Genomic DNA, 24,542 nt, shown 5'->3' on the forward strand with positions numbered 1-24,542 from the left:
TATCACTGGAAATGGCGCCGCCACCACGACCATGAAATATCTTTTGGTACTTCTCCTGTTCCAAATGCTGTCTATCGTCTCCAGGTTCATTGCAATGTAACCTGAGCTTCGTGGCACCAGCTGCCCTGCTTTTGGGTATTACTTACTCAAGTGTGAGACGATCGGCCCCATCTTTGCGAGCAACGTATGGCTACTGGACTTACAAGGCTGCCGGCCCCTGAGGAACCTACGTGACAATCTGGCTATCCAGCCATTCAAACCAAAGTCGGCACTCGAGGTTGGACTATGATTTCTTTTTTCTACCTTTTAGGTACGTCCTGGTTTGTGCGTCCTGGAGGAGATGCCGTCTCCTCCACAATTGACCCTCAACAGCTCCATGCCTACACCGACTACCAGAACCCTAAATGCATCCTCTCCATTCCTACCATCCTCGTCATGATATCCCATGGTCCCATGATCGTCTTCAATGATCTCCAGATCACTGACGTCTGCAACCGCTGTCCACCCAGCACCGACAAGTCTGACCTGGACCTTTTCAAAAAGCTCATCATCCTCGACACGTGGAACAACCGGGTCATCGTCTCTCTTCGCGTCGACATGGACATCCCAAACTTTGACACGCTGGTCGTTTCCCACCGTCACCACCATGACTGAATAACCCTTCTGGGTGGGCCGTGGGCTCGTGGTCTTCAAGGCCGTGAGGGCGGCGGCATGGGCTGCAGGGATGATGATCGTTCGAAAGTGGTGAGCTGATTGTCTTTCTGCGTGAGTCTCTCCTTCGAAAGTGATCGAGGATGAAGACGCCGGGGTCAGCAATGTCAAACCTAGTGCGTTGTCATCGCCACCCGTCGCGATGAGATAAGTTTTCTGGCTGAGGGAGACCACGTCCATGGCAAGGACGCTACTCTGATGCACCCTATGGACCTCCATCCGTGACAGTCCCTCTGCATCCGGGGAAACAGCCAACTGGTCAGAAACAGAGCGGGAATCCAGAAGACTGAGGTTCAGATATCCGTTTGTGCCGGCCGACAATGTTCCGATCTGATGCTCATCATATCGAAAGTCCGAAGCAGAGACGACCCTTGACGAGAGGAAGAAAGCCTTCATGACGCAGAACGAGCCGTACCTGATTTCCCGCAGCGTCTCGAACATCGCTTCATTTCTGCTGGGAGCAGGTGTGTAACGTACCACCTTTGCCTTTCCGTTCGAATATGCCATCACGATAGTGTATTCTTCACTTGCGTTCTTGTTTCCGTAGTCACTACATCGCAAATCAAAGCTCATGATCCGTGCATCCGAATCCTCTTCCTCAGTTGGCATCATGTCCCACAGCACGACTCCTGCTTCAATGCCAGGGACGTCAAAGCTGAGTTTCCACACATAGAATTCTTCGCATCCAGCACTGCTGAAGAGGTATCCTCCAGATGGTGAGAATTGGAGGTATTGGATGCCTGTGGTATGTCGCTTCAGAGTGGAAACCGCACGAAACATAGAGGAGCTATGCGATACAGAATCCCCATTTGGTTGGTGACCATTTTTTGCGGCACGCGATATAGCAAGAAGTTGAATGTTGGTGTCTTCGGCTCCTGTAGCTATGAGAATGTGAGGGTGGTGTTGGGTTTTGAGCTGATCGAAGGACAACGGACTACGGGCCATGGCTTTGATCTCGCGCCCCTGCGCCCCTTTTTGAATCACTTTATGGCTGGAACCCTGGGCCGAGTGCCAGTTCAACCTGCCAGCCTTGGTCCAGACAAAGGATTTGGTGACTCCGTCGCAAAACACAGAAGAGTCCCGAAACGCCCAGCTCCGGTGTGGTCCGCCACATTCGACAGACAACGCTTCAGACTGCTGTGTTTCATTCCAGACGACAAAGGACGTCGAACGAAAGCCATAGAGAACCAAATCTGGCTCTGTTGCAGGTGATGATCCTTCAGGTGACGTAAAGAAAGCATCCTCAATGTTGGGGCCGAACGGAAGTGCAGACCTGTGGACGGCCACCATAATCGGCTCTACCCTGTCTGTGGATGATGGCCACTTGACACGATGAATTGCATAGATGCCGTCGCGGCCTGTCGTCAGAACATGAATTGTCTCTGTGCAAGATTCCACACCTTTCCGCAAAATAGTGATCGAAGTAACGCTATCCGTGTCATGGGCATGCCGGAGGCATGACGGTTCGCCGGATGTTTCTGATTGAGACGTTACATGAGAGTAAATGGCAAGTGCACCGGCGCGGGAACCGAGAACCAACACCTCGCTTGCGCTGTCGTAACAACAAGATGTGATGGTAAAGGTTTCTGGTGTTTTCAGCGGTGTTTGTCTCACCAGAACTGAATCGTCTTCAATGCTCACCCAGAGGATGGCTGCCTTCTTGTTCGCCAACATGGCAACAACGCAAATTGTCGACGCAGGTAAAATTGTCGACTGTAGAGAGGCGAGCCGTATCCAAGAGATTGCACATTCGAGGTCGCATTTAACGGGTACCAAAGAGTCGTTGTTGGTGAGCAACGCCGAAAGCCCACCACTCTGATACGCAACGAGCACCAGCTGTAGGCTTCCAGCTGGGCAGAGCACAAGGCCACCTTTGCCAGGACCCGACATCAATTTGACCCAGGTCAGCTTGTCATGGTCGGCGGTCAGTCGAAACAGGTCGCCTTGATCTGTACCCGCTAGAAATTCACGCGAGTTTAGAAACAGGTAATGCTTGAGGGACATTGAGGAACCAGTAATGTCTTTGAAGGGTATCGAGTGGGTGGCAGATGAAGCCAGGCCCGCACGGGAGACGTTGGGTCGTCTGGAGATTATCTGTCCATCAGCACCGCCAGTTTGGACAAACAAGCCTCGGCCGTCATTGACGTATGTCATAGACCATGCATTTTTCCCAGAGTGATGCCGATCACTCGACTCCGGTCTTAGAAGCGCCGTCAAAGGCATCTCCGGCCGAGTACCAGTATGCAGCTCGATGGTCCACAACTGGCAGGCACCGTCCTCACCTCGGGATAAAAGGGAGATGCAATTTCTGTTGTTGGATACCTTTTCTTGGACGAATTCAACGTCCCAGATGCGGGAGAGGTGGCCCCATGCGGACGCAATCTGGGTCTCGCCGCGTCCACTGGCACGTCCAAAGCCTGTTTCAGCAGATTCCATGCTGCTGCTCGAGTCGTCTTGCGTACAGTCACAGTCACTAATATTCCATACTCTTACCGTGCGGTCATCGGAGCAGCTCGCCAACAAGCGAGTGTGCGTAGCCCCCAGCTCGAGGACGTCAGAGATAGACACACCGAAAACGGAGCCCCGATGGCCATTGAAGACGTGTCTTAGTAACGTGGACCACTGACCCAGGGTTTCTTCCCTCGAGCAAGTCCAGACTAGAATCTCTCCAAAGACTGTCCCCGAAGCCACGATAATCAGCCCAGGTTTGGTGACAGCAAGAGAGCCGGAGTACAGGAATGACCTTGGGCCAATCACTGGGGCCGGCTTCCCATATGGCAGGGCTCTTTCCTCTGTATTCTCGCGAAGGGGCACTTCTAGAAGCTGGTTGTGTGCAGTGAGCAGGAAGATGGTGGATTGGTGAAAGGCAGCGTCTAGAATCCAATCTCTGCAGTTCAATTGTCTCGAAACACTGATTTCGACCACCGCATGTGACAGAGCAGGGTCACACTTTTCCAACGTCAACAAGGCGGTTCGACAAAACGCCCCTCCCCAAAGCACGATCCACCGGTACTGACTGCGGGCCTGGCCTGCATTGTGCGAATCGATCTGAATCCCACAGACTGGTTGAATCTCAAAGATCCGTGTAGACGCAATGATGAATCCGCTTTCGTTGTAGATGTGAAGAAAGGGACCCTGCCCCGCAAGAAGCAGCAATTCTCCGTCAACCAGGACTGACCTGAGAGCAGTGACTGGAAGACACGCAGCTTGTGGCTATGCTCGTCAGCGAGAGGGTTTGTTAGAGGCCATCAAACTGACCTCTAGAGTACATGTTGTCATTGAAGTGTAAAGGGACCAATCGATTCGCGGTGTGACTGGCGCGGCCTCAGATATAGAGCAAGGAAAGACGTTGATGAGAGGAAAATCTCCCCATATCTTCCTGCCGCGATTAGCCGCCGGCCGCTTTACCTTCCCTCGGCTCACATGCTCTTTTCGGATGGTGATAGGGGCGTCTATTATACCCCCGGTGCCCCGCAATATACTCTGTACAACCCCCGGTGCCAGGGCAGGTTGTGAGGTCTCAATATCGCTTTCTCCACGTTTACAATAGTCACTTCCTCCGGCATAGGCAGCACAAACCTGGAGCAATAACAAGCTTGCAGATGGTAGGTCAACGGGAGTTGCCAAAGAAGGCTCACGCGTGCGGCCAATGTCGCGCGCGGAAGGTCAAATGTATGCTTGCCCCAGCTGTTCGGTTGTGATGCAGCGGAGGCTGACACGGATTCAAAACTCTCCCAGGCGACGGAGGAAGCCCGTGTGCCAAGTGCCAGGTACTCTACCCAAGTCACTACCAAACAGGAGTCTGTTCTCAGAAGTCAATGCAGGTTTCTCGAGCAGAATGTGTCTATCCCGAATCTCGACGGGGGCGACGAAAGCACGACAAAAGCCTAGACACTTCGTTGGAGGATCGCATAGCTCGGATGGAAGCCATGATCCAGAACCAGAACAGAACATCTCCGTCGGTGTCTGACACCGCTCATCCTGGCAGTGTCAGTAGCCAGAGCACTCTGGTGACGCAGACACTCGGGCCACAACTTGGAAGCGTCAGGAACGATGTAGACGCAACAACATCCACCTGGAACGAGGCCCAGCATCTTCGGTCGATGGGCATAGAGACCTTGTTGCTCGAAAACCCTGCCTTGATGTCTTTTGTGCCACAAAAAGCTGCGCCATCGTATCAGAATCCATCCAATTCAACCAACCCAAATTTGGCGGAAACGGTGCAACAGTCCGCGGAAACCTTTCCAGATAGGCATGTTGGGTCCAAGGAGGACTCTGACGCTACAAACGTAGACAAGGAGGCCACTATTCTTGCTCCGCAGGTGGTAAGTATACACCCCTTGGGACAATTCTCGCGCGTGCTAACGGCTCTCGAGGTGAACTGGGAACATCATGGTAATGCACCGTTACATCTAAACACGGGAACTTCCATCTGACTTTTTGGCACAGGCCCGGGCTCCTGGCTATCGGTCTGCTCAAGGCCAGGTCTAGATTGGGTTGCACAAAGAACCGGGGTGCCAGATTTTGAAAATAGTGCCAGAGAATTGGTATCCACGTGGACGAGGCGTTTGACATTGGATCGAAACAAAATCACATGCACCCAACACCGAGAGCCTGATCCCGAGACTGCGTGGAAATATTGTAATGGCAAGTGATGTTGTTGTTGTTGTTTTTCTCATACAAAAGCTGACAAGATGCTGGAAAAGCATACTTTGAGGATTCGTTCGACTCGACTCTCGGCATTGTGTACAGACCCGAGTTTGAAAGCGCTCTTCGAGCCCACTTCCGTGGAGATCTGGTGTCAGGCGACGACGCCGCCTGGTTTGCCTTGCGCAAAACCGTGTACGCCTCAGGATGTCGCATCTACCTTTCCAAAAACACGTCGATGAGTTTCACAGAGATCCAGACTGAGGCATGGAGCTATTTTCAGAGCGCCATGTCCGTCCTCATCGAGTTGCTTTTCACTCCCACAGGTTTGCTCGCTGTTCGCGCCCTGGTCGCAATGGTAGAGAGGCCCGAATGTTTCCTGTTGAGTGTCATCTGACCACATGTGGCAGGCATTTTTCGCTGAAGGGCTCGGCAATCCCGCCCTTGAGTATATGTTCTGTGCCAGCGCGGCGCGAGTGGCTCAGGCAAAAGGACTACATCGGCGACCAGCCAAAGCTTGGAACGTGGCTGCTCATGATGAGCTACACTATAGTTGGCTGTTCTGGGCTATATACTGCTGCGAGAAGCATATTGCTCACCGCTCTGGACGACCGTCTGTAAGTCATGAACCACCACTCTTACTCAGCTTTCTTCACGCGCTAACTAGTGTCTTGTCTAGGCCATCGACGACGACGAGATTAGCTGTCAGATCCCGTCCGAGGCCTGCCCTGGAAGCACTCTTGACGTGGAGGCATTCACATATCTTATCCGGCATGCCCAGATCTCCTCTCAGATCTCCAAGCGACTCATGTCGGTGAAGGCCTTCCAACAGCCGCCGAGCACTCTGCTTGAAACCGTAGCCCAACTAGATCACCAGCTGCACGAATGGAGAGATTCTCTTCCGCCAGGACTGAGACCCGACGACCGCCTCAGGTCCTTTCAGGCCTCCCGCGACGCCAGGTATCTCCCTACCATCCTGATGCATTGCGCTTACTACGGGAGCCTGATGGCGATACACACCATCTTCGCCTACCCGTGGGTGTACAGCACCATCTTTGGGAACGGCAGGGGTGTTGTTACTCAAGACCAAGTGATCTTCAGCTCGAATACGGTTGCAGAGGCCGCGAGGAACATTATCATCATCGCGAGAAGCCTGGAGATCAACGGTGCATCGATCCAATGGTGCGTATGACCGATCATTGCTCGCCCGCAGAGCAGAACAATAATTACGTAGTGCTTTCTGACCGACACAGGCCAACCTTCTACTACCCCATGATTGGGCTGATCAATCTTTTCATCCACATTCTCAAATTCCCGTCTCTGCCCTCCGCGCGATCTGACGTGGCCTTGCTCGACGTGGCCGCCGGCTACTTTGGACACATGGAATTCATCACGTCCTCGGAGCTCAACTTTCCTTTTGCCCGCGACGTTGCCACGGTCGCTCGACAGACGGTCAACAAGGCCTCGAAGACCGATGCCCCCGCGATCACGAGCGCGGACGACGGCTTCAGCCTCGCCAACGACGTGGACATTCCTTTCGGGGTAAGTCACTGGCCTGTGTCCACCCGCCACATTGTTTTTAGCTCCTGCTGACATTCGCCCCCCAAGGATATCTTCTGCGCCAGCCAGGACTTCAACCTTGACGACTGGAGCGTGTTCTCCTCCGTGTTCTCCGACGAAGCGCTGATGAATCGAGAGATCGGGTTCTGATGGGGGAGGGGAGGGAATGATCCTAGCAAACAAGGCCCAAAGGCTATTGTGAGATGTCGAATCAGGATCTCGAAGCTTTTGGCACCAAAGCATGTTCTCGACTCTCGAAGGGAATGCTTTGCAATAGCTGCTCTCCGGCTTCGGGGTTCGGTGACTTGGCAGTGCCTTATGCCGTCCCCCATTTTTCAGCTCCTCGCAAGCAATGGAGGGAGGCCAGTTGTTTCCCGGACAATCCGCCACTGGCCGGGGTAAAACTGGATGGGCATGTCTGGGGGTCTCCCTTGCTGGATGCATAACCCAACGAATCAGTCGTCAGTCTTTTGTAAACGCAGGCTCCTCCCATTGCGCTGGCCTTGTCCCCTTCGTGAAGCCGCCCGCAAACTCGCTTGTAAGAACTTCGCGGAGAACTCTGGAGTCTGCTAAGACTCCCCGGAATCTTACGAGCACGGCTACACGGGAACGGGTTGTTGTTTGTTGTATTTTGAACGACAGAGCATTACCGACGTCGGGTTCGGGGACGTTCCAACTTCCAACCTGGGGACTGTCACCTCGTCTCGTCTTGAACGTATATCATCAACTTGCTTCTTCTGGTTGAAACTCTCCCCGTGTGGTTCCCGGTGTGTTTTTGCGTCTGTATCTGTATCTGCCTTCTCCCATCCTGGTAGCCATCAATCAAAATCCACACCCCCGCCCCGTGGCAGTATCAACACCACGAACCGTGCGTGGGCCCAAGATAGAAGGCCTCAAGAAAATGCCTCACTCGGCAACCGCATCGACCGTGTGGCCGCCCACGCCGGTCCCTCCGGCGACCAAGGACCTGTTGGGACGATTCTTCCACCTCGTCGACCAGAAGGACGACACCGTCGGGGTAGTGCTGGCGGAGGAGGTCTTCACGCCGGATGCGCGGTTCGTCTCCGCCAATGGCGCGTTCGAGGGCAAGGAGCGTGAGTTCTCGCCCCTTTTTTCCCTTTTGTCCAGCTTGATCTTATTGTGATTGCGGAAGTGCACAAGGCGGAATGATTAGGGTCAAAAGATGGTCGAGGCTCAGAACTACATTCCACAACGGCTACTCTTTTCCTTTTCCACCTGGGATATCCCGATTTTGTTTCTCTTTTTCGTCTACCTTCCGACTGCCTCGCCACCTGAGTGGTTTTACTGATTTGTCCACCGTCTAGAAATTGCAAAGAGCCGAGCCCGCGCGTGGGACGTCGTGACCTTCCGCAAACACACGGTCGACAAGGTCTACGCGGGGGGTGCGGACGGCGCGGACCTCGTCCTCACAGGCAGGCTGGAGACGCGCACCAAGGACGGCGGTTCCGCGACCACCGTCACGGACTTCGCGGGGAGGGTCGTGCTGGATCAGAGGAACGGCGCAGGGCCAAGGATCAAGGAGTATCAGGCGTGGATCGGGCAGTCGACTACGGCAGCGACTGAACCATGATAGACGGACAAGGTCGACTCCGATAAGGAGATACAAATGTTCGATCCACAGGGAATGTCAGTTTTGGGGTATTCATTTTCCTAGGTGGTGACACCTAAACTAAAACATATATATACCCACTCCTGGGGCTCCCTAGTCTTCATACTTCTGGAAAAACGTCTTTGCCTCCTCGTATTCTCTCCGGATGGTCTCCTCGTGCTGACGCGATCGGATCGAAAACGAGGCCGAGAATGGATTGGGCCCAAACACGAAGCCGTCAGAGTACCCCGTCTCCACGTTCGGGTCCAGCGGTGGTGCCGCCAGGTCGGCTTTGATGTCAAAGGCCCAGGCCATCTTGGACATGTTGATCATCTGCAGGAGATCTTGTGTCAGTTACTCGTGCAAAGGTCCAACAGTGATTTTGTCTCTCGATGTATGCTTGGAAATATAGAGCTTAACTCTGAACTCACCAGGGAATTCTCGGCGAGGCGCTGGCCGGGACAGACGCGCCTCCCAGCCCCAAAGCTGTAAGTCACCCTTCGGTGATTCTCGTCGTCGTCGCGCGAAGTCTGGGTGTTGCTCTTGCTGCCGAACTTGTCGTCGAGGAACCGCTCGGGCATGAATTCCTCGGGTCTGTCGTACTCCGATATGTCTTGGTGGATGGACCAGGTGTTGGCAAACACGATGGTGCCTTTGGGAAGAAAGTAGCCGTCATAGGTGTCGTCTTGGATCAACATGTGAGGGACGCCATTTGGTGCCACTGGTCTCCATCGCAGTGTCTATAGGGGATATCGGTCAGCTCTATTGCGAAAGCTTGTCACACACGCGTGTCTGGTCTCTCACCTCTGTCATGACTGCTTGCATGTAGGGAAGGTTCCTGATATCTTGGGAGCTGGGTGACTTTGAGGCCCCGCACACGTCGTCTAGCTCTTTCTGTGCCCTTTGCAAGACCTCGGGGTACTTGATCATGGCGAGTACAAACGAGTGGAGAGTTGAGGATGTGGTATCAGACCCTGCTTCCATCTTCCAACCAGGCGTTAGACTTTGTACCAAAAAACGAAGAGAGAGCCATACCAAAATCCCCCCGGTGTATACAATCTGCTCGTCGTGAAGCCCGCTCTTCTCTTTCCCTTCCAGGAGCTTGTCCATGAAGCAAGGGATCCGGTCCTGCCTTCGAGCTCGCGCCACCGTCTCATTGAGCAAGTTGGAATACAGTGTCCGTTGCTCCTGTCGAATCTCCGCCGCCCAGCGTTTGTAAGGGGCCAAGAATGCCGGGACGTATCTGAGGAACGGAAAGGGATCCACGGGTGGTGTGGCTCCGGGGGCCAGGATCTCGGTGAATTGCTCCTGCGCGTGATAGAGGGCTTGGACCTTGGGGGCCTCGTAGCTCGCGCCTCTCTGGCCAAACACCGATGCCAGAATGACCGCGGTCGAATAGCGGCGAATGTGCGTGAAACACTGCTCCGGGGTCGTCATCAGCTCAAACAACGTTTGCGATGCTTCCGCTTCTTGAACTGGCAAGAGTCCGTCCACGGCCGTCACATTCAACATGGCCTGGACTGCCTTCCGAAGGGCCCTCCAGCCCTGACCATAGGGAGCCAGGAGGATGTGTGTTTCGTTGGGACAGAGAAGTTCATTGCCCACATAACTATCAGGACGGCTAGAGTAGATAGCTCCACGTTTGTCAAAGAGTCTGCAATAAAGTCAAGAAATGTCTGGTTCGACTGGACTCCAGCTTACTCTTTCACACTCTTGTAGTTGTTCAGTACAACAACGTTTTGAGGACCCAGCTTGAGGCCCACTACAGGGCCGTACTGTTTGCTCCACTCATGAAATCTGCAGGGTTAGACAGCTAGACAACTACCATGCTGCCTCTCGCCGGATCAACTTACTTGATGAAAGGCTTTTTGAGAGGAAACTGGTGCAGATTGCCAATCACTGGCAATGTTGGTGGCCCTGGCGGAAATCCTCGAGGTCGACGACTGGCAGCAGCATATCGAGCAAACACAAGAACAAGAACTGCGATGGAGGCCAGCACCAGCTTGCCGGCGATTGAAATCAATGACACATTCATAACTGCTGGGTGAGATTGCAGACTCTCTTACAGGTCTCGCTCCTGGGTTGTCTGTAGGTTTTCACTATATGATGCCCGCCTTTCTATCACTTGTTGAACAAACCCAGCCGAGACCTACGTTGGACATGTTTCCCCTTCCGAAACATCCCAGTGCCCCTGGAGCAATACCGTTTCGGCACTCGGTGATAGATGGACCCATGCGTTCCCCATGCTTCGGGTTCTTGGCTGTGGGGTATCCCGTATAGATTGCTTTGGAGGGGTCCACAGCGATATACGAGTATGCTTTCCCATCGGAGAATCACCCGCCTGTGCCGAAGAGTCAGCAGAACACTTGTGGGCATTTGGGTGGTCGGCGTAATGTTAAATGGTCCAGGCAAGATGCTCATTTTGCAGGGCAGTCTTCCTTGGGCAACGCAACAGTTTGTTCGACACGACGCAAAATGACTCGAGATCTGGATTTCCCCGTCATTATCGTCGGAGGTGGAGGATGTGGCCTGTCGATGTCGTCGTTCCTCTCTGACTATGGCGTCGAGCACATTCTGTTTGACCGCAAGGTCGTGGCCTCGGCTCTGCCAAAGGCACATTATCTCAATCAGAGAACCATGGAGACGTTCAGGTTGCACGACATGCACAGAGAAATCCGGAAGAGAAGCTGCCCTCCCTACCGAATGAGCCAGGTTGCATGGGCCACCTCGCTCGGAGGCAATGGACCTCTGGACAGAAAAGTGATTCACCAATTTCCGTGCTTTGGTGGCGATGACGGTGATCTCAAAGCGCAAGCATACAAAAGAGACAGCGCGGAAGGATCGGCCAATCTTCCACTTTGCAGAATGGAGCCAATCTTGCGGCAAATGGCTGAGGAAAGAAATCCGGGACGTATCTGTTTCGGACACACCGTCGTTGACTTTCACGACACCGATGAGCACGTCGAGGTCACCGTCCAAGACGCAACCGGGAATATCTCCACTTATCGGACCCGATATCTCATTGGCGCTGACGGTGGACGTACCATTGGGCACAAGATCGGTGTCACTATGCAAGGTCAGACCGGAATCACGGACATGGTCTCTGTTCACTTCGGAGCAGACCTTTCCCAGTACTGGGACGAAACATTCTTTGCCTGCCACTTCATAAACGGCGAATGCGGAACGATCTTTGAGAGTGGAGCTATAGTCCCCATGGGCCCAACCTGGGGCCGGCAATCGGAAGAATGGGTCATGCATTTTGGCTTCGCACTGGACGACGAAGCAAGACACCAGGAGGACAAACTGGTTCCTCGAATCCGCGACCTACTCAAGATTCCAGATCTCGAGATCAAAGTCCACAGAATCAGTCATTGGATCATCGAGAGCGTGGTCGCAGACAAGTATCGCGTAGGCCGCATTTTCCTTGCTGGCGATGCCGCTCACCGACGCCCTCCAACCACCGGACTAGGCCTGAATACGGCGATAGAAGACGCACTCAATCTATCTTGGAAGTTGGCCATGGTACTCAAGCACAACGTGGACACCAAGATCCTCAACACTTATGAGCCGGAGCGACGACCAGTCGGCAAAAGAAATGCCGATTGGGGTTTGTTCACGTTTGAGAACTCGGCTGTGATCAACGCGGCAATTGGCTTAGTTGCCGGGCAAAAGGAGAAGAACTTGTCTAGATTCGAGGCGATGTTCGAGGATTCTTTGACCGGACGAAGCATCCAAGCCCAGGTGAAGAAAATGATTGAATCTCAAAGCATCGAATTTGGAGCACACGGGATCGAGCTTGGGTTCACGTACGAGGATGGCCTCAAGATCGCAGACGGCACCAAAGCTCCAGAGATAGATCCTCTTGGCCAGAAATATCTTCCGACAACTCGGCCAGGGCACCGCCTGCCTCATGCATGGTTGGTTCTGGACGACCGTGTCTTGTCCACACAGGATCTGGTAGGACCTAAAGGGTCATTTTTGCTTCTGGCTGACGACAATGGGCTTGAGTGGACGGCAGCTGTAAAGCGATTGGTGATTCGGTACAAGATTCCTATCCAGACAGCCCGAGTTGGTGAGTCTCCGAGGGATATAACAGACCAGTGGCAGCGGGTGAAGCAGCTCGAGGACGGGGGTGCGATTTTGGTCCGACCGGATAATTTCATTGCCTGGCGATCGCGAGGCCCGTCAAAGGCTAATGGCCAAGAGCTGGAGGCCGCATTTGCTGCGTTGCTAGATCTTCCGCAGCTCGTTGTTGAGGAGTCGATATAGTTGTCGGTCAATTGATTGGGGAAGGAGGGAGCAATGCAAGGGCGATTACGCTGTGGTGGAGTAGGAGATGGTAGCACTGCGCCAAGGCACTATTTACACTTGACTAACCCTATCAGGGAATTTTACGACGGCGAATGGGATGCATATGGAAACATGTCAAGAATTCGTCCATGTGTCAACCTTAAGTCACGGATGCGTGTGCGCTCTGTTGAGCAATGTCCATGGCTTGATGTCTCTGGAGATTTTCGATTGCCTTGTTGCACGGCCGTCCAAGGTAGAATGTCGTATCCCGCTTTCCAGACTTTCGACGTCGGCATTCGGGGAACTCGATTTCTCGTCACCGAGATGCCCCCTGGACCCAGACACAGTTGGGAATGAACCTTGCATTGTGGAACGTCTCGTACATCTCGTACGAGAACCATGAAATCAGCATTGTCCGTTCGCTCGAAAGTGGTGACAAGTTTTCGGACGCCTTAAGAACATAAAAGAAGGGCCTGAAGAGCTATAACAAGACCAACTTCCAGATCCTTACCGACACCAGCTTATTTATTCAACCATTATCTCAGCCCTACTCAAGGCTTACTTGCAGAATTTTGTATTCCCCCAATTTGAACTACGATGTCGGCGGATCACAACGGCACCACAAATGGTATCACCAGCCACGATGTGAACCACGCACCAAAAAGCAAAGTCAGGTCGCCCATTTCTCTGGCACACGTTGTGCTACGCACGTCCAACTACGAGCCCATGGTGCAGTTCTGGCGGACGTTCCTGGGCGCCGAGATCTCCTTCAAGGACGACCAGCTGGCCTTCCTGCGCTACGACGCTGAGCACCACCGCATCGCCATCATCAACGTGCCCGGCACGGGGCCCAAGGTGCCCACCTCGGCGGGCCTGGAGCACATCGCCTTCACGTTCGCGACGCTCGACGACCTCACGGAGGCGTACCTGCAGCGCAAGGCCCTGGGGATGGTGCCGTGCTGGTGCACCAACCACGGGCCCACGACCAGCATTTACTACCGAGACCCCGACGGCAACCGGGTCGAGACCCAGGTCGACAACTTCGACACCGTGGACGAGGCGAACGCGTTCATGGCAGGGCCGCTGTACAGGGAGAACCCCATCGGCACGGACTTTGATCCGGAGGATCTGATCCAGCGGCTCAAGGCGGGAGAGGACCACAGGAGCATCAAGACCAGGATCGAAATCGGGCGGCGGGGCTTGCCGGAGGACTTTTGAAGGACGGAGTAGATAGTGTCTTGCGTTTTGAGAATGAATATCTTTGCTCACAATGGTTAATTTCGCCAGTAGTTGGGAGCGAGTAGTCGAAGGGATCCGCGACTGTCAATTTGATCTCGCAGAGGCAGGTTCGACCCCAAGCTACGTAACCTGCAGACTTCGCGTTACCCAGCTCTCTCACATTCACACACATGCTGCACAAATCCCTCTACGTCATATCAATACGCATCACTGGTTCCCAACGGCACAACGAAATGGTGGCAGAGGACCGTCTCGGAGTTCGGCTTCTTGGCACCGAGGGATCCACTTGTGGGGGGAACTTAGAGCGCAACATCTGGGGTAAAGAGTCCGGGGTGGAAGGTGCCCCAGGTAACACCAGCAACTTGCCAACCACTCACTTCCTTTTCTTTGCCTTGCCTCTGTTCGATCGACAACATACGTTATCGTAAAACTGGCGTCCTTCCCAGAACTAACTGATCGAGCCAAGAGTCCGGTGACCAGAGAGGTGATCGACTGGGTCAACAGGACGGCAGTAAAGCCCCGAACGGTCGCTCACCGGACCAACAGGTGAACAATCTCGTGGTCGCCCTCCGCCTACAGAGTGTTGTTTACGTTGCAGATCCAAGTCAAGGTTTGCAAAGGGTGGAAAATGCGGACTCTCTTCGCTTCCCCCTTCCCCCATATTCACCGGGCTCCGAGTCCCGACTTGAGGATGTCCCCTGTGCGCGGATGTGCGTGTATAAAATGCCTCTCGTGTGTGTGAGGACTATACCATGGCGAAGCTTGACTTGATCCCTTCGTCGGTAGACCCGACCGACTCATTGGAATCCACCCCCTGATCTTCTTGCCTCTATCACTGAAAGGCTATGCGTGTCCGTCTCCCACCATGATCACAAATCTTGACCATGTTGCTGCGTGCGTTCTCGTCCTACTGTTCCTCTGGCTAGGCCGTCTTCTCGTCCAGTCCTACAAGTTACGCCGCCGTCTCCCACCGGGCCCTCCGCGCCTCCCGATCATCGGCAACCTGCACCAAGCGCCCCAGGTGTACCCGTGGCGCGTGTACCAGGAATGGACGAAGCAGTACGGGCCCGTGTTCAGCCTGCAGTACGGCATGAACACGATCATCATGCTGGGCACGCACCAGGCGGCGCACGAGCTGCTGAACAAGCGGAGCCACATCTACAGTTCGCGGCCCAGGGCAGTCATGGGCGGGGAGTGTCTCAGCCGCGGGTTGCGCACCTTGCTCATGCCCTACGGGCAGCAGTGGCGGAACCACCAGCGCCTGCAGGCCTCGTACCTCAACGTCCGCGTCTCCCAGAGCTACCGCGGCGTCCAGGACCTCGAGAGCAAGCAGCTCCTGTACGAGTTCCTGTCCCCAGGGGTGGACTTTGTAGACCGCTACCATCGGTACTCGTCGAGCGTCATCTTCGCGCTGGCGTACGGCCGACGCCTCCCGGTCGGCGACGAGCCGGAAATCCAGGCCATTGACGAGGTGATGAAGAACTTTCTCTACGCCGCCCGCGTCGGCACCTGGCTTGTCGACGCGGTCCCCATCCTAAACTACCTCCCCAAATTCCTGGCCCCATGGAGGCGGCTCGGTGACCGGCTCCACAAGCTCGAGTCGACCCTCTGCATCGACAACATGACCAAGGGCCTCAACTCGGCGTCGTGGAACTGGTCCAAGCACGTCTCGGGCATGAAAGAGGGGCGGGAGATGTCGACCAAGGAGCTGGCATACGACGTCGGCATCATCTACGAGGCCGGAAGCGACACGACGTCCATGGCGCTCGAGATCTTCACGCTGGCGATGCTCGTGTACCCCGACGTGATGAAGAAGGCGCAGGCCGAGATCGACGGCCAAGTAGGCGACCGATACCCGGGCTTCGAGGACAAGGAGGCGCTGCCCTACATGGACGCCATGATCAAGGAAATCCTGCGCTGGCGGCCCGTCAGCGCGGGCGGGATCCCGCACGCCGTCATCCAGGACGACGAGTATCTCGGCTACCACATCCCCGCGGGTGCGACGGTCATCGGGAACCACTGGTCCATCCACCTCGACGAGGACGTCTACCGGGACCCGGACACCTTCAACCCGGACCGCTGGATCGAGGACCCCTCCCTCCCGCTCGCGCCGTTTGGGTTCGGCCGGCGGATCTGCACGGGCCAGCACCTCGCGCGCAACAGTCTCTTCATCAACATGGTGCGCATCCTCTGGGCGTTTGACATCACCCACGCATATGAGACTGTGGCGGAGATCGACGACAGGGGCCAGAGAGTGGATGTTAGGAGAAGATGCGAGGTTGACCCGCTCGCCTTCACGCAGGGACTGAACTCCAAGCCCATGCCGTTCAAGGCCGAGTTCAAAGTGAGATCCCCGGAGAGGGCGCAGGTTGTCCAAGAGCAGTGGGAAAAGGCGGAGAAGAGACTTGACGTCCTGTTGGAAAGCATCCGGGCTGATGTTGGTGGGAAATGATATGGCGGGAACGATGGCCTGGAGCAGCCGCATCCGTCAGACCTTGACGATCTATATCGACTCTGAGATTTCCTGATTGTGTTTGAACGAGAAAGACTGGACATATTCAACCCAGAAGACTTCTGCCTAAAACTATCTTCATTTGACATTGGCCTGAATAACTAATCTAGTTCGTTGATCCAGAAAGCCTACTTGTAAGTAGTGTCTATTGTATGCCTCTTGCCTTCGCACATATCGACATGTGTAGACCTTGTGTATCGTTCCAACCCTCTAAACCTTCACGTCCGTTTCCGCAACAAAGACGACAAGGAATACCAGTCTACCGTCGCCTTCAAAGATGTGCCTTTGCAGGCCCAACCTCCCAATCCGCCAGGAATCGCACATTGACCTTCCTTCCTCGGAGACCCTTTACTGCCACCTCGATCTCCTGTCCTGGCAATAGATCGAACATGTTGTCTTCCCAGAGTGGTTCGGGCTCGTCCTGTTTTTCATTTCCGTCATACACAGGCTCAAGCCAACAGCCCTTGATTGGCTGGTTAGCAGTAACTGTCACTACGTCCTCAAAGTGCGTGTCACTGATGTAGGTATTGGTGTGATCATTCTTCATGTTCTGGACGGAAACTGTCACTTTGGTGTCGACGGGCCACTGCAGGTATCGGTACGGCTCAGGCCAGTCAGTGAATCTTGCCACCACCTTTTTCGTTGATGGGTCGAGGAGGCTGGCGTCAAGAATGACCAGAGTTTCCTCAGTCCACGACGCATGCGGCTTCAGGCTCCCAAGCTCGGTATTGTGACCGGCTGACAGGGTCACCTCCGAGCTCACGCCCGTCCAGTCCAATTCAACCTCCTTTCCACCATAAAGATCGTATGCTCTTAGCTGCAGGGTACACTTAACCTCGGCTGGTGTTGTATTATGTGCGAAGAGGGCGAAGTTGGGGATATATGAATCCTTCGGCTTGTCTTCGTCTATCCAGCGAGAGCGAGGTGTGCGTTCAATGCCAACGCTGATCGGGGCAAAGTTCCGTCGAATCGTATAGAAGGCAGGTTTCGGACGGAGATAATAGTCGATGTACGCCCAGCTTGTTACTGGGTAGACATCATTCAATTGCCAGATGATGGCACCTGCGCACTCCTCTTTACCTTTGCCGCCAAATTTGCGTTTCCAGTCGCGCAACGCATAGCCATAAGCCTCACTCTGCAAGAGTTGCGAACAGTACGCGAAATTGTCGAGCTTCATGTCATATCGGAAGTTTTCTGACAAGTATCGAGCGATACGTGTCTCCGCGCCGTGACCTTTGTTGTGACAGTCGATGGTGCGAGACTGGGGGTGACGGTCCTTCAGATCAGGCGCAAAGACGTCGACAGTACGCATGATCGGGAAACCGTGCATGCCAAACTCGGAGACGAACCGACCGGAAAGTTCTCCATATTTTTGGTAAGCGTGCTGTGGTCCGTGCCACACCGCCCACTGGTGGAGGTCGCCGAATGTGGTGTCACTGGCGTTTGTGCCCTCCTCCCCCCAAGGTGATGACGGCCAGTACTGAATCGCAGGACAGAGTCTCTCACAGAGCTTGGGGAGGACATCGAGGAAAATCTTCCGTGCAGGGAAAGTGCTATTTTCAAAGGGTCCTTCGTGGTCCTTAAAATCGTATGGCTCCCCAAAAAAGTCCTGAATCCCAAAATCCTCGTTGTCGCCACACAAGAGGGCTAGTGAGGCGCGGTTGCGCATTCGAATAGTCTGTGCTTCGGCCTCAGCTTTGACGCTGTCCAGAAATTCCTTGTGGACGGGGTAGTCGCCACAAGCAAATGCATAATCGTGCCAGACCAGCATGCCCATCTCGTCGCAGGCATCGAAGAAGTCTTCTGTCTCGTAAATGCCGCCTCCCCAAACGCGAATCATATTCAGATGGTGGTATTGGGAGAGTCGAACCCAGTCAAAGTATCTTTCACGGGTCATAGTAGGCAATAGATTGTCCCCGGGGATCCAATTGCCCCCCTGGGAGAAGATGTCGCGGCCATTGACGTTGAAGAGGAATGTCTTGCCCGGCGCATTATCGAGAGGGCGTTGAATCACTTTGATAGTCCGGATGCCATACCGGATGGTCTTTGTATCAAGCTGGCTCGATGATCCATCCATAAGAGACACCGAAACATTGTATAAGTGCTGTGCGCCTTGACCATTGGGCCACCAGAGCTTGGGGTCTGTTATCGTGACCGTGGCAGAACCCTTTTTCGAATCGTCCAAGGCGATTTCGAGCTCATCGGAAACTTGTGAAAGTGCTTGATCGAGAATGCTGACTTTGGCTACCTTGGCAGGTGGTCCAGCTGCTTGCACTGCAATCGTGAGCGTGGCGGTCGAATGATCCTCTGCTAGTTCTGTAGTGATGTAGACATCCTCGAGTCTCGCAGAGTACGTTTCCAGATAGATCGGCATGTAAGGTCCCGCCGTCACTAATACGGGTCCCCAATCCCAGCCCCATTGGTACTGTATTGTCATCAGTGGAAGGATGATATTAGCGAGAAGTCCACGCGTACCTGTGCTTTCCGAATGTGGCTCCTTCTTTTGTCTCGAATTACTTGCTTTCTGGCGCCGAACTTGGTCTCCAATTCACTTCCTTTCTTCAAAGCACTCTCAAAAAGTATCGAAAGCTCATTCTCTTGTCCCTCGGGCTGGAGTTGACTTGTCACATTCACTCGATGTGGGATAAACATGTTGTCGGATTTGAGGATCTCCTTGCCGTTCAGAAAGACATTTGCAAATGTATCCAGTCCTTCAAACACCAGATCAGCAATGCTGGAGTTGTCTAGACCCTTCGGTGTTGGGAAAGAGCACGAATACTCCCAGTCCATCCCCCCTACCCACTGAATCTGACGCTCATTTTCGCCCACATTTGGGTCCGGGATGATCTTCTTTGCCAGGAGTTCCATCTGGACAACCGATGGGAAAGCAGTAACTGGAGTCCAGGTCTTGAGGTCTGGAATATCGTCTGCTTTCGATATGCCGTTCGCGTTTGCCAGGCGCCATTTCCATCCCGCGGCCAACCCATGTTGCTGCTTCGTTGCCATTTTGCAATTGTCTCAAGATGAGTTGTAAGGAAGACAGGCAGAGCGCATAGTCCCCAAGATTATAAGCAGCCTTGTTATCACAGGCGAGCAATATGCAGCTATTTGTGTCAACCAACTCGAGTCCGACTCGGCGACACCAATTTCTCTGGTTTGTCCGCAATGCCGGATGCCATGTCTCCGTCTCCGCTCTGCTTGTGTTCCTGGATCCATGTCCTCCATCGATTCTCGGACGTATTATTGCGGATCTGATGTAGACGTCTTGCGGGGTAGGAGTTTTCGAGGACTTGCCGAGGGGGAAATGTCTGCCGTTACTGATAGAATGGAGAGACATCAGTTGTAAGCGGGCATATATAGTCCCGGGTCGTATCCACCCTCGACGGCAGTACATATCTCCTCCAATTAGCGAGAGAAAACGTCGTGGCCCTGGCAGGTAAAAGCAACATCGCATGTTCGACGTCAACAACTCTTGCTCAGCACCATCGAGACCTGAAGAATCTCCCATTGAGGGTGACTTCCACCGCCTGCAATTCTGTACATTCAAGCAGACACCCGTGAGAGATCGAGATGTGGCCGCTCTGTAACCTCGGTCAGGGGAATCTTTCCCAATCAGATGTCAAGGGCGACGAGAAGCAACGTCGTGCCTGGTCAGCAATTGGTCGTCAACAAGTCTCTAGTCGAAACCAACCCATGTAGTCTGCAACAGACTCCACAAGCAAGCCCAGGGAAGTATTCAGCTGCTATGTTATGCCTCCCAGATCGTTGACACAGCATTTGCGTTTATCGATTTGATCGTCGCTTCGGGGTAGCGCTCTACTTGAAAGATTCGCTCGGCTCTCCCAACGGGACCCCCCTTCGCCGTCCTTCCGTGACTACTGCGAGCCCTATTGGACTCGGTTGTCCGCTGCAATTGTGTCGAAGTTGAAGTTATAGTACTGCAACGGTGGATTACGAGGGCTGCGGTGTCAAGCCACTTTTCCAATGTGCGCCTTTTGGTTGGTTTCGGTATCATAATTGGGACGACTAGCTGACGAACAGCCAGAGCCCCGTCATGATCGATCACGCGATCGAACCGAACCCCGACCACTATCATCTTGCAATAAGCAGCTCCCCCTCCTTCCAAAATTCCTTGAAACAGGAACAAACGTCCTCGGGCTTCTATAATCCGTCGATATCCGCTTGGGATAAGTGCTGATGAAGCTCGGTGGTCGAAATGAAATACCAGTTTCCATTGGGGTCGGCTTCCAAGGAACATTAAAAGATGTCCGAGTTCGAAATTGGCAAGAAGATGGCTGCGAGCACGTCAAAAAACCGCTCGAGGACCCTAAACCCCAAGGGAAATGCCACTCGAGCAAACCTCCCTGATGTGAGACTCGGCGACTTGAAACCCTGCACAGTCTTCTCAACATTATCCGGGCTGCCCTCACTATACGCCACCAAGGATAGTATATTATCTTTGCGCAAGAAATATGGCCGGCTCTCCTTGGGGTCGGTGTTCGTTGGCCGCCAAGGCAGCAGCCGAAGCTGTGCCTCCCCTTGACCCATGGTCGGTGGCTAGGTTCTACGTGTTTGATCTCAAGGACCTCTGGAGACTCAGTCCGCAATTCCAGCGGGTCCGTGTGTTTAGCCTTGGCCTGGCAGCCACAGACCATTGATTGAAAGTGGCACACATTCCGCGTGATGCAGTGTTGACATTCCTTGCTGTATATTGAGCAATCCAGTTGCAACAGACGGTAAGTGTCGATTGCAGCTGTCAGTCAATTTTGGCGGATGTCTTGATCTCCGATCACCATGCAGTAGCGAATGTAAGACGCTTTCTCAGAGGCGTCACGAGGTGCTTTCAAAGAACACTTGCAACACAGGGAACCTCGTCGGAAATGAAATGGTGATCTGACCAACAGCGGACCAAGCAACGACACCGTGCACGACGGAAGGCTTGCGCGGAGATAAAGCTTGGTTGTGGCTTAACACAACGATATGAAGATGCACAGGATGGGCCAGGCGCCTCAAAAGATGCCCTACGGGAAAGCAAGTGTACTGGCGCGTGAGAAGTCTCGACAATGTCAGCGCAAACCTAGTCGACTATTGGTGCGCGCCAAAAGGTCGTACTTCCTCCGGTTGGAATAACAATGGCCAGCATCGAATTTCAAGTCGAATAGCATCCCATCGATCCCGGGGCGACCTCGGATCCATGCCACCATCGACATCAAGGATCAGGAAGAGGGTACCAGTTCAGTTCTTGATCCCCAAATGCAAGATCATAATTGAACCACTCGAGGAATGGACCCGGCGCGGTGATGTCCTGTCCGTCAAAATTCATCAAGTCCATCGCGCCCTCGGATCTGACGTTGGCGAGAAACTCTGTGTATTGGTCAATATCAGCTGCGTGTTGAGAGTCCTGGTCATTCCACGACACGACACCATCGCGCAGTGCCTCAATAATGCTGCCGTATCTGTCCGCTGGCCTCGTATGTGGATTCATATCTTTGAACGCACGAAGAGCACCGTCTAGGCTCTGTTTCCACTCACTGACAGCGGCGTCGCCAAATAGATTCAATTTCTTCGCCACGGCAATAGAAATCAGGGGAATCAAGCAAGCTTGGAAAAGCGCAAAGGTCGACTGCCAGACCGAAACTCTGTCGTGATGAAGGCCAGAACAGATCAAGTCGATAACCTCACTCGCAGAATTTTGGCAGAGAGATACCACTTTCCAGTCGTCGTCTGTGAATGCGTCGTGGGCCATTCCGTCGTCTGCCAACCGCAACAGATGTGGCCGAGATAACAGGACGCGTACACCCAAAAAGCGATACATCATGGTCTCTCGATTCAGTTCGAAACGTTTTGGACATGTATTCTCCGACAAGAATCGAAAATGGTGAGATTTGCTCCAGATTTCGAGTTCGTCACTGAATGCGAATATCTCGCGGGGTGTAATGTATGACAACTGTGCCATTCGATCTCCGATTCTTTGTGCGATGATGCAAAATTCGGCTGTCACGCGGAGTGCTATGCCATGCCAATCTCTGTCCTCAGACTCATTATGTCTCTGGCGCGCACCAGCCTCCGGCCGCGCGGAAATTGAAGAGAGTGTCGTAGAGGGCCATGCAGTGTCCATTGTGAGTGGATCCCATCGTCCAACCCTAGGACGATGCAATAACAGTCCTTGCCAGGCGTTGCCGGCGATCAGACACCACCAAGTTCTCCGTCTGACCTCGGCTCGAGACAATGCCAACCCTTCTTCCTCTGGCGTCAGGCCGAGTTTCGTCGTTCTCGCCGGTTCACGATGTAGGCCAATTGCGATAGCCATCCGAAACGCGGTACCCATGACTAAGAAGGCGGTGTTTGGCGAGTTGATGTAGTACAAGTACAGAGCGCTCAAGAGAACCAGCGCCTGTAGCATTTCCAGATTTCCCGAGGTAAATATGTTGTAGCCAAGGACGTTCCGCGCGCGCTCGTGGTAGGCGAAGTGCGATTGATCGTCTCCTGCTGCAATGGAACCCAATGCTAGGACCATACTTGAAAGCGCCTTCCAGCCGTCATCTGTGCGTTCTTGGCTCGAGAACTCATCACGAAAGCGACCCTCATCCACCATAGGAATCAGGGCGTGGATCTGTTCAAAATACGCGTCAACTGCTATCTGTTGTGCAGACGACAAGGATGAAAGCGTCGAGGATACAGGGCTGACATTTTGCGCCGCCTGAGGCGGCTCCTTGCTTGGGCCCCGAATGACAAGCTGTTTTGGTTTCTGGAAGGCCGACTTTCCAAGATCCAAGAACTTTTGCTTTGCAGGTGGGCAGGCATTGAAAAGGACATGCAGGAAAGCACCGGTGGAGGAGATGCGCGAGTAGGAGCCCGGACGCTGGTGGACGGTGAGGCCATTGACAACATCGCCAACCGGTGGCTCCGAACCTTCCTCGTTCTGAGCCTCATTCCATTCTTCTTCGGCTGCGACGTCGTTGAGTGATTGCGAGGCCTCCGCGACCTCATTGGCGACACCGCTGTCGGCAGCTGGCGAGGGTGTTTGAGGATCAACCTCATTGCTGATCAGCCGGATGACGTTCTCTCGAGAGAGACCAGGGAGGCTGTCGAAGTCAACTGCGGGTAGAAGCTGCTTGATGATCTGGTTGCGCGCGTTCAGAGCCTCGTTCAACTGGTCTATGGTCCTATACAGCGAGCAGTCAGACGAAGCCGCAGCCGCAAGATGCCCTAACTCACTTCCAGGAGGGATTTGTCCTCCGCTGTCGCTTTCTGTAACTACACCTCGACTCCAGAGAATGCTTGCGACAGTTTTGGCAGGGTAGAGTGCCATCACACTTTATTTTCCTTCGTGTGCATTCGACGCAAGCACGATTGGTCCTTCGAGGTTCGGGGCGACTCTGCTGTCTCTGCGGGCTCTGGCCCGTTGCGGAGAAGGTGACATCGCCCGCGCCATCCATGATGCATTGCCCACAGTTAATTGTTCCCTGGCAATCGATTCTGATAGCCGATGACCATCGTTTCGATGGGAAGGGGATGCGTTAGATGATATGTCGGTGTGGTCGGATACAAAGATGTTCAACTAGACTTTTGAGGTGACCACGTAGCGTCTCGACAAACTTTGTTGCTTGCCCCTGCAGCGTTGTCGTGTGTTTCTTGCCTGGAGAAAACGTCCGGGGAGAAGATCGACCAATCCAAGGCAGGTTAGGTATTGGGGGCGCGGCGGCTCAATGGATGTGCGGCAGAGTGCAGGGGGAAGACGAGGAGCGCCCCTAGGAGATGAACGAGGACGGTGCTGTGGATGGGTAGAGGCGGCATGCATGCTGAGGGAGGAGATTGGTGACATTGGTTATCGATCCTCCAAGCGAGCCTCGTGTTCCCGCGCTTGGCGCTGATGAGGCCAGTAATTGTGCCTCACCACCACTACCATCACTCCGCACACATACCGAATCCCGACTTCTGCCCCGGACAATGCTTACCGAGGTCGGAAGCAAA

The 24,542-nt window shown here is 53.9% G+C and overlaps 5 protein-coding genes across 5 annotated transcripts; 1 reads left to right on the forward strand and 4 right to left on the reverse strand.

Moving 5' to 3' along the window:
• Positions 1-236: 236 nt before the first annotated feature.
• Positions 237-4,042, reverse strand: PV07_06013 (uncharacterized protein). The gene is made up of 2 exons (XM_016392954.1): positions 3,970-4,042; positions 237-3,924 (listed from the first exon to the last, which is right to left on the reverse strand). The coding sequence occupies exons 1-2, from the start codon at positions 3,988-3,990 to the stop codon at positions 307-309; spliced, it is 3,639 nt and encodes a 1,212-aa protein (XP_016250473.1). The 5' UTR covers positions 3,991-4,042; the 3' UTR covers positions 237-306.
• Positions 4,043-4,576: 534 nt separating this feature from the next.
• PV07_06014 (uncharacterized protein) lies at positions 4,577-7,068 on the forward strand (the record flags this gene model as incomplete). Its single annotated transcript, XM_016392955.1, has 8 exons — positions 4,577-5,036; positions 5,088-5,106; positions 5,161-5,352; positions 5,406-5,716; positions 5,769-5,975; positions 6,038-6,540; positions 6,612-6,900; positions 6,967-7,068. The coding sequence occupies exons 1-8, from the start codon at positions 4,632-4,634 to the stop codon at positions 7,066-7,068; spliced, it is 2,028 nt and encodes a 675-aa protein (XP_016250474.1). The 5' UTR covers positions 4,577-4,631.
• Positions 7,069-8,641: 1,573 nt separating this feature from the next.
• On the reverse strand, positions 8,642-10,689 carry PV07_06015 (uncharacterized protein; the record flags this gene model as incomplete). The annotated part of the gene is made up of 7 exons (XM_016392956.1): positions 8,642-8,860; positions 8,959-9,267; positions 9,332-9,511; positions 9,563-10,181; positions 10,229-10,324; positions 10,381-10,529; positions 10,681-10,689. 7 exons carry the CDS (start codon positions 10,687-10,689, stop codon positions 8,642-8,644), a joined length of 1,581 nt encoding a protein of 526 aa, XP_016250475.1.
• Positions 10,690-16,831: 6,142 nt separating this feature from the next.
• Positions 16,832-19,629, reverse strand: PV07_06016 (uncharacterized protein). Its single transcript, XM_016392957.1, has 2 exons — positions 19,044-19,629; positions 16,832-18,993 (listed from the first exon to the last, which is right to left on the reverse strand). Exons 1-2 carry the CDS (start codon positions 19,572-19,574, stop codon positions 16,840-16,842), a joined length of 2,685 nt encoding a protein of 894 aa, XP_016250476.1. The 5' UTR covers positions 19,575-19,629; the 3' UTR covers positions 16,832-16,839.
• A 980-nt stretch (positions 19,630-20,609) lies between these two features.
• On the reverse strand, positions 20,610-24,333 carry PV07_06017 (uncharacterized protein). The gene is made up of 2 exons (XM_016392958.1): positions 23,787-24,333; positions 20,610-23,734 (listed from the first exon to the last, which is right to left on the reverse strand). The coding sequence occupies exons 1-2, from the start codon at positions 24,005-24,007 to the stop codon at positions 21,778-21,780; spliced, it is 2,178 nt and encodes a 725-aa protein (XP_016250477.1). The 5' UTR covers positions 24,008-24,333; the 3' UTR covers positions 20,610-21,777.
• Between the last annotated feature and the right edge of the window lie 209 nt (positions 24,334-24,542).

Source organism: Cladophialophora immunda (genome assembly GCF_000835495.1).
Source record: "Cladophialophora immunda strain CBS 83496 unplaced genomic scaffold supercont1.3, whole genome shotgun sequence".
NCBI classification, from domain to species: domain Eukaryota; kingdom Fungi; phylum Ascomycota; class Eurotiomycetes; order Chaetothyriales; family Herpotrichiellaceae; genus Cladophialophora; species Cladophialophora immunda.